The sequence below is a fragment of the Papio anubis genome, chromosome 1, assembly GCF_008728515.1.
Source record: "Papio anubis isolate 15944 chromosome 1, Panubis1.0, whole genome shotgun sequence".
In the NCBI taxonomy this organism is placed as follows: Eukaryota; Metazoa; Chordata; class Mammalia; order Primates; family Cercopithecidae; genus Papio; species Papio anubis.
Window position 1 is genome coordinate 27,168,451 of NC_044976.1, and position 15,329 is coordinate 27,183,779.

A 15,329-nucleotide genomic window follows, 5' to 3' on the forward strand; every position below is an offset into this window, starting at 1 on the left:
TGCCCCAGAGCCTAGAGCTCAGAACCCCTAATATTGTTCCACTTCAGTTCCCTTTGGGATCTTTATCATCCAAAAAGCATTTCTTGAGCACCTCCTGTGACCCCAGCCCTCTCCTGGATGCGGGGGTCAATCAGTCCCTTTAAGGAGGGAGACCAGTTCGGATAGGTGGGATAATCTGGTGCTGAGTCTCAGTCTTCTCATCTGTAACATGGGGACAATAATAACAGAAGCTACTCCAAAGTGTTGGCGCATGGATAAAGTGCTTATCACAGTGCCTGGAACAGAGTAATGCTTGGTAGAGAAAATATTCTGGAAAGGCTGGGCACCCCAAGGAGAAGGATGGCTCTAATCTGGAATGGTTAGGTCTTGGAAGGGGTGTGGCAAGGATGACTTAGCCAAGTGCCCCACTTCTATCGGCTCGCACTGCAGTCAGAGCGCTCCTTAAGGTCGTCTTCAAGAACCTGCCCACCACCTCATCGCCCCCTCACTTCCTGCCTTCTCCTCTTCCTGGTTTCCTTTCAGTCCCTCTGCTTCCTTTATCCGGAATCCTCTTCCCTTGTTTCTTCCTTTAGTTCCTCCCCAAAGTTCACCCCTCACCTCAAGTGTCGTTTCCCCAGGGAAGCTGTCCTGATCCCTGCGTTTTGCACACCCTGCCACTTTCTCAATTCGTACCTATATCTTAATGGCATTTTAGGATTGCTCTCTCTCTCTCCTGCACTGGGCTGTAAGCCCCAGGAAGCAGAGGCTGCATCTGGTTTTGTGTACTAAAGGGTCCCCCCAAACACTTGGCTCTTCTATTAGGCACCTTCAAAATTTTTGTTGAGCGAATGAATGGGATGCAAGAAAGGCACGGATAATACGGGTGATTTACGGAGCATGTAACTGTGCGCAGGGCACTGCGCTACGCTCTTTGTTCGAATCATTTTATTCAGTCTCCCCAACCACCCTCTGAGGGAGGTGGTACGATTTTCCTCATCTCACAAAGAGAATGAAGCTGAGGGAGGTTAAATGACTTACACAAGGTCACTCCGCCGGTTAGTGCAGGGGCGGGAGGCGGGATCCACACCCAGGTCCCTCTGACACCAAAGTAGCAAGGGGGTGGGAGGGGAGTCCAGGCTGGGACAGGGGCGCACTCGAGCCGGCGGAGCATCCCTAGGGAGGGGGCGGGAGGCCTCCCCTGCCCAGCTCCGAGCCAGTGGTGCAGCGCCCGCCCCCGGTCGCGGGCGCAGACTGGCGGCCGCCTCCGGGCCACGTGGTGCGCGCGGCGGGCGCGTCCGAGGAGCCTGCGGCTGCTCCTGGCTCACAGCGCTCCGGGCGAGGAGAGCGGGCGGACGTCGGGGGCTGGGCCGGTGCGGGTGCGAGGCAGGCGGAGGAGGCGCAGAGACAGCGGGGCGGCCGGGACGCGGCAGCCGGCGGCGTCGGGGCCGCGGCCTCTACCTTCCCGCTCCCTTGGTGTCGGATCCCCGCGCCCAGGGCGCACGGTGGAGAGGGACGCGGCGGAGCCGGCCGGCAACCATGGAACCGGCCCCCTCCGCCGGCGCCGCGCTGCAGCCCCCGCTCTTCGCCAACGCCTCGGACGCCTACCCTAGCGCCTTCCCCAACGCTGGCGCCAATGCGTCGGGGCCGCCGGGTGCGCGGAGCGCCTCGTCCCTCGCCCTGGCAATCGCCATCACTGCGCTCTACTCGGCCGTGTGCGCCGTGGGGCTGCTGGGCAACGTGCTCGTCATGTTCGGCATCGTACGGTGAGTCCGCTGCCGGCCGGCACCGCAGGGATGGGGCCCGGGGGGAGGGTGGGGATCACGAACTTGGGACCCCAAGCCCGGACCCTGGACTCCCTTCGCCTCCGCACTTCCAGCAGGGGCACCTGGGGCCCAGCGAGAGGTGAGGCCACTTACATCGAGGGGGACACAGGAATGTGTGTCATCGTGTGTGTGTGTGTGTGTGTGTGTGTGTGTGTGTGTGTGTGGTGGAGGGGGTTGCGCCGCGGTTGAGTAAATTACATTTGATCATCTGTTGGCATCCCCTTGTTTCTTTGTGGGACAGTTTGGCATCAGTTTGTGTATCTGTCACAGTTTGTGAGTGGATGGTTGTGACAGTACAACTGTATGTTTGGACGTCGGAAACATGCCCATGGGGTGGGCAGAGCTGCTCTGAGGTGCCGCGGGCCTTTGGGGAGACCGGTGTGAGGGCACCGTGCGGGCAGGGCAGACAGGAGGGTGCTGGGTGTCAGCACCTCGCCGTGGGGCCCTTACCGAGTCATATTTGGTGCTCATCTGTTGGTGTGTGCTTGTCCCTAACGGTCAGTTTGTGATTCTGTCTGAATGTAACAATGTGACTGTTGTTCTTGTCAAGCCCCCGAAACCCCGAGGGCAGCAGAGCGTCCAGAGTGGCCGCACCTGTGTTTGTGCAGCTGTGTGTGCCTTTGTCAGTGATTCCTGGATACCATGGGCGACAGCTGTGGGTCGCCAACCGGTTCTCTGTTCCCTTCCCCAGTGGCCATCTGGTCAGGAATTCTGAATAGGATTCAGAGAAGCCTCACGCCATCCTCACAAATGCCGCCTCCCATTTTCTCTTTGCCTCCTCTAACAGTCTTTTCTTCTGCCAAAGGCAGCAGAGGTTTGTCTGGGCTGGAGTGGATTTTGGGTTTTCATCCCAGGAAGTGAGGTGCTCTTCTTGGAGTTTATGGAGAGTGCGGGGACCTTCTCAGAGCGCCTAAGACGTCAGCTTACCCCAGAAGTAGCCCTCCTGATACAGCCCATAAGCTCAGACGTGGCCAATAAGGGTTGAGAGGAAAACTTCCATCCTTAAAACAACAAAGATGCCCTGGTATTTACTGTTAGTTGAAAATGGGTCCTCCATGCTGGACCGAGGACATGGCCCTAAACCTCTCTGGGCTGTGATGCCACCGTGCAGGGCATAGGTCAGATCGTGGACTCAGAGGTTGGAGAGATGAACTGTAGTCTCAGCCCAGTCATGGATGCCCAGGCACCATTCTTCCTGCCCCGCCTCCCATCCGCCTCAGTTTCCCTGTCCGAAGAATAGAGACCCAATCTCCTCAATTGGAAAGTATGAATTCCAGGGTATGGGGTGTCTGCAGGGCAGAACACGGTGTGTTGGAGCATGGGATGAGGTGTGTGGGTGTCAGTGGGCTTCGGCATTGATGATCTCTGGGGGATCTTTGCTCCTGCAGAAAGAGTGGTGGGTACAAGAATTTCCTGTGCTTTCCATGACTCATCACAAGCAACAGGGAGAGAATTCGCCCCGAGCACAGGCGGAACTGATCTTTGCTTTGTGTCTTTGTCAGTGGTTCTCCCCACTTCGTAGGCTGCGGGGCAGGCCGGCCTGGGTATGAATCCCTGCTCTGCCACGAACTGGCTCTGTGACTTGGGCGAATCACTTCGCCTCTTCGAGCCGCAGTTTCTTCATCTGTAGAATGAAGTAATGATAAATCTTCTTCCACAGGGTTGTTGTGAGGTGTCAGTGAGAGAGCACATAACGCACTGGCCTGGCGCCTGGACCCAGTGAATGGACGCTGTCTGTATAGCGAGGATTCTAGATCCTGGAGAATCCAACTAAAGAAGGGAGCTTGAGGGAGACGCTTGTCCTAAGGTGGGCCTGAGAGTAGCTGTGATTCTGAGAGCTCCAGTTCCTGGCACCTGCCCTGTCTAGAGGAGCTCCAGGTGCCCAAGTCTGGGAAAAGTTGAGCGTCAGTGTGTTCGGTCTCATTTCCAACCTTTTCCTCAGGGCCCCTGGCTGGTGGGCTGACTGAGCACAGCTTCCCCACTACCATTGAGCAAGGGGCGGGGGCTTCCACTGCTGAAGGTCCACTGAAGGGAGGCTCTGGGCTCGGCCTACTAGGGGCATTCCCTTACAGCCTTCCCGGAATCGCATTGCCAAGTGTCCGCAGGCAGCTTAGCAGGCCCCTAGGCGTCCCCACGTTGGAAGACATTTCGCTGGTCAACCATGTATGTGAAAACTGTATCTCTGGGTCTGAATGATTGAATCCTCACCTTCAATCCTATGGGACAGGCTTTAGAATTATCATCAGCACCCGCATCCTGCAGATAAAATGAGGAATCTGCGGCTCAGAGAGAGGCAAGGTGACTTATTCTCAGAGGGTACCACTGTTGGCACCAGGCCCAGAGCTAGAACCCTAGTCTGTGACTTAAGTCCAAAACTTTTCTCCAGAGTTGCCTGGGGTAGAGGACAGTCAAAGCATTGTCTGGGAGGAGGGGGGCAGAATTCTGTCCCTCTTTTATTTTTGAGACAAGATTTCTCTCTGTTGCCCAGGCTGGAGCGTCGCAGTCACAGCTCACTGCAGCCTCGACTTCCTGGGCTTAATGCGATCCTCCCGCCTCAGGCTCGTGGGTAGCTGGGACTACAGGCACACGCCATGCTAACTTTTGTATTTTTTATAGAGACGGGGTTTTGCCATGTTGCCTAGGCTGGTGTCAAACTTCTGAGCTCAAGCGATCCTCCTGCCTTGGCCTCCCAAAGTGCTGGGATTACAGGCAGAGCCATCGTGCCTAACTTTGTCCCTTCTCTTGTCCTGGAGTCCTCAGAGTGCAGAGACCTGGAGACTGTGCTCCTCTGTATTTTTCAGCCTGTATATTTTAGACTGCTGTCCTTTGGGGAGGGGGGATGATAAGGGCTGGTGCTTAGTCCTTCCCCAGTGAACAGTGAACGAGAGTCTGAGGGCAGGGTAGCTGCCTGGGTCTTCGCTTCTGCTGGAAAAGCCTCAGAGAGGGCAGCCCGGGTGGGAGAAAGGCCCCTGCTCCCCTGAAGGGCTCCTCGAGCTGCGCTCCATCTCGTTATGGCAGGCCCTGTTTAGAAGACAGCCGGTGCATGAGCCGGCTGCTGGGCTGAGTGAAGGAGTGGTTGAGTGAGCGAATTCTGCCTGTCAGTCCTGAGCTTAAGCAGCGTGTGGGGGGTGGCGGCGGGGGACAGTGAGCAAGGGAAGATTCAGAGACCCTTGGGGAAGGAAAGCAGGGTGGTGTAGTGGGCAGAGCTGTGGCTCTGGAACAGACATATCAGGTCAAAGCCGCTTACTTGCTGCGTACTCGGGCTAGTGATGAGCTGTCTGAAGCTCTTCTCATTAAAGTGGGAACACCGACAGCGCCTCCAGGGTGGGGGTGAGGATTAAGTGGCATAATGTGTGATATCTGAGCCTTTTAGACCCTAAGCTCTTTGAGAACAGGGAGGGGCTCTGTGTGAAGGACGGAAAAGAATTAACTCATTCTACAACACTCTACACGCTCTGTGCTAAATGCTGAGAAAAAAACCCACCGTGCTCCAGACCTTCCGGAGCTCAGGGTCTGGCAGGAGAAACAGACATTGGTCACCCAGCCATCCAATAAACTGAAGTTTGTAGCTGTGGTAAGGGCTATCTATGAAAATATATGGGGGATTTGAGAGCCCATGTTGGGGGCAGGGGAGGGTCTCAGCTAGACAGAGAGATCAGAGAAGCCTTTGCAGAGCTAAAGGATGAGGAGGGGAAACTGAGTCAAAAGCTGAGGGAGGAGCTGTGGCTGGGAAGCAGGACGCTGATGAGGGCCTGAATGTAGGAACCAGGAGTCTCAGAATTCCAGATCAGAAGCACCCTCCGTCCTGCGGGCCCCACACTCTGTCCTCTCTCCCCTCCAAGGAGCCACCTGAGAAGCTGCCTCCTCCTGGGGGCCTGAGAGGGGCCTCTGGGAATTGTGTTTTTAGCAAACAGCCTGTGGCTTGAGGGAATGAGGCTTCTGTGAAGCGTGAGCAGGACTTCTGTGGACAGGTGGTCCCAAGGCAGAGCATCACCCGCTCCTCCTGCTTGTGGGATTGGTCAACATGATGACTCATGCTGGCCATGGGGGTGCCCTGGTCCTCAGAGCAGACACCGGACAACTCCTCCTTCCGAGCAGAGTCAGCGTCCTCTGCCGGGCTGGCATCTCAGAGGCTTCCCCTGGGCAGCCCACTGGGTAGGTGAGGTGTGATGGGCTTAGCAGGCCCCTCACCTGTGGCAGGTGACCCCCTCTTCCTCCTGCCTGGCCCAGATCCTGGGTGGCCCGACCCAGAACCTGGGCAAGGAGTCAGTGCTTTCCCACTTGGCTGTCTGTTCCACAGCCTTCTCTGTCTCCCTGCCTTCTCTGCGCCCTGAGCCAGGTTTCCACAGGTTTGTACCCTCACAGCACCCCCTGCCTCCTGCCAGCCCCGGCCAACCTCCACGAGACGCCTTCAGCCTGTGTGCTTCTCTGCCCCTTGATCTCACCTCAGCCCATGTCTCTTCTGATTTTTCTCTTTGTATCAAATGCTGGCTCTGCTACTTACCAAGAGCTTTAGCAAGCCAGATCGCCTCACTGCACCTCTGTCTTCGTCGGGAAGATGTGGGGAATAAGTACTACCTCATAGGTACCTTTGTCCTCAGGATTGGATGAGATGATGTTGGCAAAGCACCGCGTTTTCCCTCCTGTCTAAGGTGACTGCAGCACCCAGCAGGGAGGGGAGTTGGGCCAGGCAGGTGGACGGTGGCAGGGTCGGGACAGGTGAATGAAGGGTTCTGCTTGTCTCTTCGGTCTCCTGCTGAGGTTCCAGAAGCTGCTGGGGAAAATGCTGAAGTGTCTTCTAGGCAGAATTTGTAGTACTGAATCCCTGTCCTGGTTTTGGAAGCCCCCTGGCTTCTTGTCTCCCTCCCCTCTCTTGGGGTCTGGACCCAGGGCCTCTGGGCCAGGAGAGATTCCAGTGAGATGACACAGTGCAGTGGTGAAGGTTGTGGCTAGAGGTCAGGGAGCGCCCGGTCTCTATCCGTGTCCCAGAGGTGTGGCTTTGGGCAAAACCAGCTTAACTTCCCTGAGCCTCATTTTTTTTTTTTTGGATGGAGTCTCACTCTGTTGCCCAGGCTGGAGTGCAGTGGTACGATCTCGGCTCACTGCAACCTCTGCCTCCAGGGTTCAAGGAATTCTTGTGCCTCAGTCTCCCCAGTAGCTAGGATTACAGGCACTCGCCACCACGCCCAGCTAGTTTTTGTGTTTTTAGTAGAGATGGGAGATTTCACCATGTTGGCCAGGTTGGTCTTGAACTCCTGACCTCAAGTGATCCGCCAACCATGGGCTCCCAAAGTGCTGGGATATAGGCGTGAGCCGCTGTGCCCGGCTCATTTTATCATTTAAAAAATTGGGGTGAAGGCTGGGCGCAGTGGCTAAGGCCTGTAATCTCAGCACTTTGGGAGGCCGAGGCAGGCGGATCACGAGGTCAGGAGATCGAGACCGTCCTGGCTAACACGGTGAAACCCCGTCTCTAGTAAAAACACAAAAAATTAGTCAGGCATGGTAGCGGGTGCCTATAGTCCCAGCTACTGGGGAGGCTGAGGCAGGAGAATCGCATGAACTCAGGAGGTGGAGCTTGCAGTGAGCCAAGATGGTGCCACTGCACTCCAGCCTGGGTGACAGAGCAAGACCCCGTCTCAAAAAAAAAAAAAAAGCAAATTGGGGTGATATGACAGGTTATTGGGAGGACTCAGAGATTGAGCATGGAAAGGCCGAGCATAGCACCTGGTATGCCCTGCACTGTGGTTTCCTGGCACTCCTGCGGTGGCTGCAGGTGGGCTGTTGAGGCCTAGTCGTCTACGTTTTCCGCCTTGGGCTCTTTCCCATGTCCTGCATTACCTGCACATATACTCAGTCAGTAAAGCATTTGCTGATGCTGACCCGTGCCAGGCCTGTCCAGCCTCAGCTCTCGCTGCCCAGACCCACAACTTAAACCTCCATATGCCCCCTGGCTCCTAACACAGCCATGCCCCGTACCAGCCCCGATTAGTTGCCACTCCACAGACAAGTGCAGCTCCCTGGAACTATGGGAGTCCAGGGAGTCCCCAGACCCAGCCAGAGGAGGGGATGCCTGTGCATTGTGGAGGGGGAGCAGCAGTTGGCTCCCTGGAGAGGTGCGGGCGGAGCATCCCAGAGGGAACCACAGGAGCAATGATTCACCGGGGCTGAGACGAAAGTGCTGGGGACCAGGGTGGCTGTGAGGATGGAGAGGCTGCAGGGACAAAAGCAGGAAAAGCGTCGTAAGCAGGTGTCCTCCTTACCATAGTGTCAGAAGCACCTGCTGGGTGCTGAGCTTGGCTGGGCTCAGGAGCCACCCGTGATTCCTGAGGAGGTGCACCTGGTAGAGCAGCCCCAGGTAATTGGAGGCAGGTGTTCTCATGGGGCTGAGGAGAGGCCTGGAGGCAGGCCCAGCATGACTGTGTGAGGGGCCAGAGGCCATGCTGAGGTTCTAGTCTGGATGTGGGAGCTGAGACTGGACAAGTCCTCAAGGGTCCCCTGGTAAGGATGGTGTGCTGGGAAATGAGGGAGCTTTGGGTCACGGGCCATGGGGAGGGGGATTTTGGAGCAATCTCTGCAGAATGGCGTTCAAGAGAATGAATTTGGCGGGGCTGGGGGTGGGGGTGGATTGGATGGGGAGGGGCTCAATGTGGGGAGACTAGAGAGGGTGGCTCAGGGCAATGAAAAGAGAGCCATGTGACCTTGGATGGGGCTGTTAAAACCTTGGCCTCAGCTGTCCTCTTTCTGAAATGGAGTGTTGTTGGACCTAACAAGAAGGCAGGGAGCTGTGCATGGTGGTGCATGCCTGTAATCTCAGCTACTCAAGAGGCTAAGGTGTTGATCAGACTGGACAACATAGCAAGACCCCATTTCAAAAAAAAAAAGAAGGAGGCAGCAGGAGGAGGCTGGGCCAGACGACTTCTGGTGAGGCTGAGCAGAGAGAACAAGCAGCAGCCCTGGCTGCTGTTCCTGCTGCATCTCCTGGTCTTGCCGGGAGCCTGCTTCTTCCTGGGTCTTGGGTTCATTCCCTGGGGAGTGTGTGTGACTTACAGACGCACTGGGGTGGGTCCATAGGAGTCACTGAGAACACCGAAGAGCCTCTTCCTAAGCTTCTGCCACATGCCGGAGGCTTCTGGAGCCAGAGGCCATACTGAGGTTGAAGTATGCAAGCTGCACCACAGCCCTGCAATGGGGGCTTTCTGTTCTCATTTGCAAATGGGGACAAGAAGGCTCAGAGGGAGTGAGTGCCTCTCACAGCAAGAGAGGGGTGGAGTCGAGATTCAAATGCCGGCCTCTCTGACTGCAAAATCGCTCCATGTTTCCGTCTGCTGCTGCTGTCCATGACATGGCGGAATGGAGGCGAGTGCTGGGGGTGTCTAGGTAGAGAAACGAGGAACGGGGACGGGGTAGAGGGTAGATTGCTGTCTGCAAATCTCTGAAGCCTCTCCGTGGGGTGGCAGCCATTGAGAGCCTAGACATTGGATCCAGACTGACCTGGAATGACATCCCCGCTGTGCCATTTACTAAGAGAGTGAGCTTGAGCAGTCCATACACACCCTCTTTGAGCCCAGCTTTCTCATCTGTGAAAGCAGCGAGACACCCTCATAGAGTGGTTTGGAGGAGTTCACGAGGCCTGATGCGAGGGACTTCGGCACAGAGCTAGGCATTTGGTATGTGGTCAATAAACATTTTCTATAATTATGACTATTTAGAAGAGGAGTCAGACTTGCTTTGCATTCATTTGGTGGACATTTTTCGACCCTCAGGAACTAGAATTTTTTTTTTTCTTTTGAAACAGAGTCTTGCTCTGTTGCCCAGGCTGGAGTGCAGTGACACGATCTCGGCTCACTGCAACCTCTGCCTCCTGGGTTCAAGCGATTCTCTTGCCTCAGCCTCCTGAGTGGCTGGGATTACAGGGGTGTGCCAACATACTAGGCTAATTTTTGTATTTTTAGTAGAGACGGGGTTTCACCATGATGGCCAGGCTGATCTCGAACTCCTGACCTCAAGTGATCCACCTGCCTCAGCCTCCCTAAATGCTGGGATTACAGGTGTGAGCCGGAACTAGAATTATTGAGTGGGTGGTATAGGGAAAGTTTATCAACTCAGTATTATAAATTTTCAGCTGGGTGCAGTGACTCATGCCTGTAATCCTAACACTTTGGGAGGCAAAGCAGGAGGATCACTGGAGTCCAGGAGTTTGAGACTAGCCCAAACAATATGGCAAGACCCTGTCTTTACAAAAAAATTAAAAAGTTAGCTGAGCATGGTGGCATGCACCTGTAGTCCCAGCTGCTTGGGAGGCTGAGGTGGAAGGATGGCTTGAGCCCAGGAACTTGAGGTGACAGTGAGCTATGATTGTGCCACTGCAGTCCAGCCTGGGCAACAAAGCAAGATCCCATATCTTGAACTCCTGACCTCATGTGATCTGCCTGCCTCTGGCCACCCAAAGTACTGGGATTACAGGTGTGAGCCACCGCATCTGGCCTGAGACCCCATATCAAAAAAAAAAAAAAAAAGAAAGACATTTTTCTTCTACAATAAAGGTAACAAACTTATTTCAGAAAATACGGAGAAATTTAAGCAGAGACAGACATTATCCATAATCCTACCACAAAGAAAAGAGCTTTTTCATTTTGGTGTATTTCCTTCCCATCTCTTTTCTGTCTCTCTGTTTCTCAATTATTTATTTATCTATTTGAGACAGAGTCTTGTTCTTGTCACCCAGGCTGGAGTACATTGGCACAATCTCGGCTCACTGCAACCTCTGCCTCCTGGGTTCAAGCAATTCGCCTCCCTCAGCCTCCCAAGTAGCTAGGATTATAGGCGCCCACCACCACGCCTGGCTAATTTTTGTATTTTTAGTAGAGACAGGATTTCACCATCTTGGCCAGGCTGGTCTTGAACTCCTGACCACAGGTGATCTGCCTGCCTTGGCCTCCCAAAGTGCTGGGATTACAGGCGTGAGCCACCGCACCCGGCTTATTTTTATTTCTGAGATGGGGATCTCCTTATGTTGCCCGGGCTGGTCTTGAACTCCTGGACTCAAGTGATCCTCCCACCGTGGCCTCCCAAAGTGCCGGGATTACAGTCATGAGCCAACACACCCAGCTTTGCTTTTCCATTTTAGTGAAATCAGGGTCACATGTCGAAGTCACGATGACATTGCATGTAATATTTTGTGAGATGCCTATTCACTTAACATTATATGGTAAGCATGTGCCCTTCTAGTTTGAAAACATGATTTTTGATGGCTACATTGTAGGAATGTGTTCTTTTTCCAGTGACTTTTATTATTTCCAATATTATGCCAATCTAAATAATGCTGCTGCCTGGGCATGGTGGCTCACCCCCGTAATTCCAGCACTTTGGGAGCCCACAGTGGGGGATCACTTGAGCCCAGGAATTCAAGATCAACCCAGGCAACATAGCAAGACCCTGTCTCTAAAAACAAAAAAATAGTAATAATACATAATGCTGTGAACATTCTTGGACACGTGTGTTTGCACACATCTCATTCATTCATTCTTTCTTTTTTTTTTTTTTGAGATGGAATTTTGCTCTTGTTGCCCAGGCTGGAACGCAATGGTGCGATCTCAGCTCACCGCAACCTCCGCCTCCTGGGTTCAAGCGATTCTCCTGCCTCAGCCTCCCAAGTAGCTGGGATTACAGGCATGAGCCACCATGCCCGGCTAACTTTGTATTTTTAGTAGAGATGGGGTTTCTTCATGTTGGTCATGCTGGTCTTTAACTCCTGACCTCGTGATCCGCCCACCTCAGCTTCCCAAAGTGCTGGGATTACAGGCGTGAGCCACCGCGCCCAGCTATTTCATTATTTCTATAAGGAATTTGCCAACAGTCAAAGCTCTCCAAGAAGATATGGGCTGCTGTGTAATGTAGGGACCTTCCTGTCACTGAAGTGTGCAAGTAGACACTGGGAAACCACTGGGTAGAGGTTTGGCCGTGAAGATTCGGGTGGAGAAAAGACAAGCAGAATTTCAGGCCCCTCTCGCCATGGCTGAGATTTTATTTTATTGTTTACTTACTTACTTACTTATTTATTTGAGACAGAGTCTCATTCTGTTGCACAGGCTGGAGTACAGTGGCGCAATCTCGGCTCACTGCAACCCCTGCCCCACTGGGTTCAAGCGATCCTCCTGCCTCAGCCTTCTGAGTAGCTGGGATTACAGGCATGTGCCGCCATGCCTGGTTAATTTTTTTTTTTTTGTATTTTTGATAGAAACGGGGTTTCACCAAGTTGGCCAGGTTGGTCTCACACTCCTGACCTCAGATGATCATCTGCCTTAGCCTCCCAAAGTGCTGGGATTACAGGCGCCCAACCCTGAGATTTTAAAAAGAATGACTTTTAAATGCTGTGATCTCAGATTCTCCTTTCTCCTTGCCTGGCAGATGTCTGGACTTTGAGAGGCAGGGGGCTGTGCAAGGGCAAGGCATGATTTCATTAACGTCAAGAGTCCTGGGACCTCAAAATCAAATTGGCCACACGGAACGTCATAACATGCACAGGAAGAGGGATAATCGTGGGGGTAGAGCAGAAAGTCTGGCTTAAATGAGCAATTTACCATCCTCTGCAGGCTATAGTGGCCCCATTACCGGCTGGGGTCTGTGGGGTGGAATGAGGAGGTGTCTGGGCTGTGTTCTACTGATTTATAGTTCCCCGTGCAGCTGCAGAAATCAGCAGCTTTGTCTCTGGCCAGCAAGGGTGTGTGCAGAAAGAATCTTGTCTTCTGTAGCTTTCCTAGTCTTTCTTTTCTTTCACCCTTTTTGTTGTTGTTGTTGTTGTTGTTGTCGAGATGGAAACTCACTTTATCGCCCAGGCTGCAGTGCAGTGGTGCGATCTTGGCTCACTGCAACTTCCACCTCCTGGGTTCAAGTGATTCTCCTGCCTCAGCCTCCCAAGTAGCTGGGATTACAGGTGTGCACCACCACACCTGGCTTTTTTTTTTTTTTTTGAGACGGAGCCTCGCTCAGTCGCCCAGGCTGGAGTGCAGTGGCACGATCTTGGCTCACTGCAAGCTCCACCTTCCAGGCTCACACCATTCTCCTGCCTCAGCCTCCCAAGTAGCTGGGACTACAGGCGCCCGCCGCCATGCCTGGCTAATTTTTTTGCATTTTTAGTAGAGACGGGGTTTCACCGTGTTAGCCAGGATGGTCTCGATCTCCTGACCTCGTGATCCGCCCGCCTCGGCCTCCCAAAGTGCTGTGATTACAGGCGTGAGCCACTGTGCCCGGCCTATTTTTTTTTTTTAATTTTATCTATTTATTTATTTTATTTTTTTTTTTTTTGAGATGGAGTCTTGCTCTGTTACCCAGGCTGGAGTGCAATGGTGCCATCTCGGCTCACTGCAACCTCTGCCTCCTGGGTTCAAGCGATTCTCCTGCCTCAGCCTCCTGAGTAGCTGGGATTACAGGTACGTGCCACCATGCCCGGCTAATTTTTGTATTTTTAGTAGAGACAGGGTTTCACCATGTTGGCCAGGCTGGTCTCGAACTCCTGACCTCATGATCCACCTGCCTCGGTCTCTCAAAGTGCTGGAATTACAGGCGTGAGCCACTGTGCCTGGCTAGTTTTTGTATTTTTTTAGTAGAGATGAGGTTTCAGCATGTTGGCCAGGCTGGACTCAAACTCCTGACTTCAGGTGATCCTCCCACCCTGGCCTCCCAAAGTGCTGGGATTACAGGTGTAAGCCACCGTGCCCAGCCTGTCTTTCTTGATAAGTAGAAAGAAATCAAACTTCAAGGTCCCGTGAGGTCAAAAAAAACCCCATTCAAGTTGGGCTCGGTGGCTCACGCCTGTAATCCCAGCACTTCGGGAGGCTGAGGTGGGTGGATCATTTGAGGTCAGGAGTTTGAGACCAGCCTGGCCAACATGGTGAAACTTTTTCTCTACTGAAAATAAAAAAGGTAGCTGGTTGGTGGTGGTGCATGCCTGTGATCCTAGCCACTCGGGAGGCTGAGGCAGGAGAATCACTTGAGCCTGGGAGGTGGAGGTTGCAGTGAGCCGAGATCGCACCCCTGCAGTCCAGTCTGGGCAACAGAGTGAGACCCTGTCTCAAAACAAACAAACAAACAAAAAAAAGGCACCATTCAAAGAACACCACACAGGGAGAGGCAGTATTTTCCTCCCCTGCAGAAATGACCTTGTCACCGAGACATAGAACTGTGACTCATGGATGATGGTTCTTTTTCTTGAGCACCTATTTTGTGCCAGGCACCCTGCCTAGAGATGTACATATATTATCCCATTTAATCTTTGCAGACCTCATATGAAGTGAGTGTGTTGCCCCCATTGTATACATAAGGAAACTTGAGGTTCAGAGAAAGGACATAACACGCCCAAAGTGCCAGGATCATTTTGAAATCAGAAGAGTGTTGTTCTGAGCCCAGAGCTCACACTCTTAACCACTGCCTTGTTCTCTGCCACCCTTTGTGTCAAGTTCAGCCCCTCCGATTTACAAATGAGGAAACCAAGACCTGGAAAGGTTCTGTGTCTTTTGAGTCCATGGCCAAGGCTGGACTAGAACTGCTTTTCCTATCCCCTTGCTCCCTCTCCTTATGTCTCTTTGCACAATTGGGATTTCCTGAGGTGAGGGAGTGGCTGGAAATAGCAGTACTTGAGAACACCAAGAAGTCGGTTCTTTTTTTTTGAGACGGAGTCTCACTCTGTCGCCCAGGCTGGAGTACAGTGGCACAATCACGGCTCACTGCAACCTCTCCCGGGTTCAAGCGATTCTCCTGCCTCAGCCTCCTGAGTAGCTGGGATTACAGGTGTGCACCACCACATCCAGCTAAGTTTTGTATTTTTGGTAGAGACAGGGTTTCACCATGTTGGTCAGGCTGGTCTCGAACTCCTGGCCTTGTGATCCGCCCATCTTGGCCTCCCAAAGTGCTAGGATTACAGGCGTGAGCCACAGTGCTCAGCCCAAGAAGTGGGTTCTTACACAGGGCAGCCTGGCCTAGGGGCTACTGATAACACATGACAGGCCTAAAGAACTCCAGGTTTCCTGGGGCAAGGCCAACAGCAGGGGAGGCAGCCCTGTCCTTCGGCGGCAGGTGGACTGGGGTTCAAATCCAGCTTCTTGCTGACTGTCCACTGTTGAACTCAGCGTGCTGTCTGTGTTCTCATCTGTGAAATGGGGATGATAGAAAAACTTCTACATCATCGGGTTGTGCCCCCCGAAGTGCCAGGCACAGTTCTAGGTACTTTGGATGCAACAGTGATGAAGACACAGTCCTTGCCCTCATAGAACTGACAGTCTAGTGGGGAAAAGATGGACAGTAAACACAGTTGTAAGGCCAAGGCTATAGGCAGTGAAGTCAACCGAAACAGGCATTGGGTGAGAGGGTGGCGGGGCTGCAGTCGTACAGGCATACCTCAGACATACTGTGGGTTGGGTTCCAGACTACTGCAATAAAGCAAATATCTCAAAGCAAGTCACACACATTTTTTGGTTTCCCAGTGCATATGAAAGTTGTTTACAGCTGGGTGTGCTGACTCATGCTTGTAAT

At 53.3% G+C, this 15,329-nt stretch overlaps 1 protein-coding gene across 1 annotated transcript in view; it reads left to right on the forward strand.

The window, feature by feature from the left end:
* Window positions 1-1,280: 1,280 nt before the first annotated feature.
* Window positions 1,281-15,329, forward strand: part of OPRD1 (opioid receptor delta 1) — a 52,081-nt gene continuing 38,032 nt past the window's right edge. Inside the window, exon 1 of the mRNA XM_003891456.5 lies at window positions 1,281-1,742. Within this exon, the coding sequence (XP_003891505.2) occupies window positions 1,516-1,742 (227 nt within the window). The 5' untranslated portion in view covers window positions 1,281-1,515. The remainder of the gene's footprint in view (window positions 1,743-15,329) is intronic.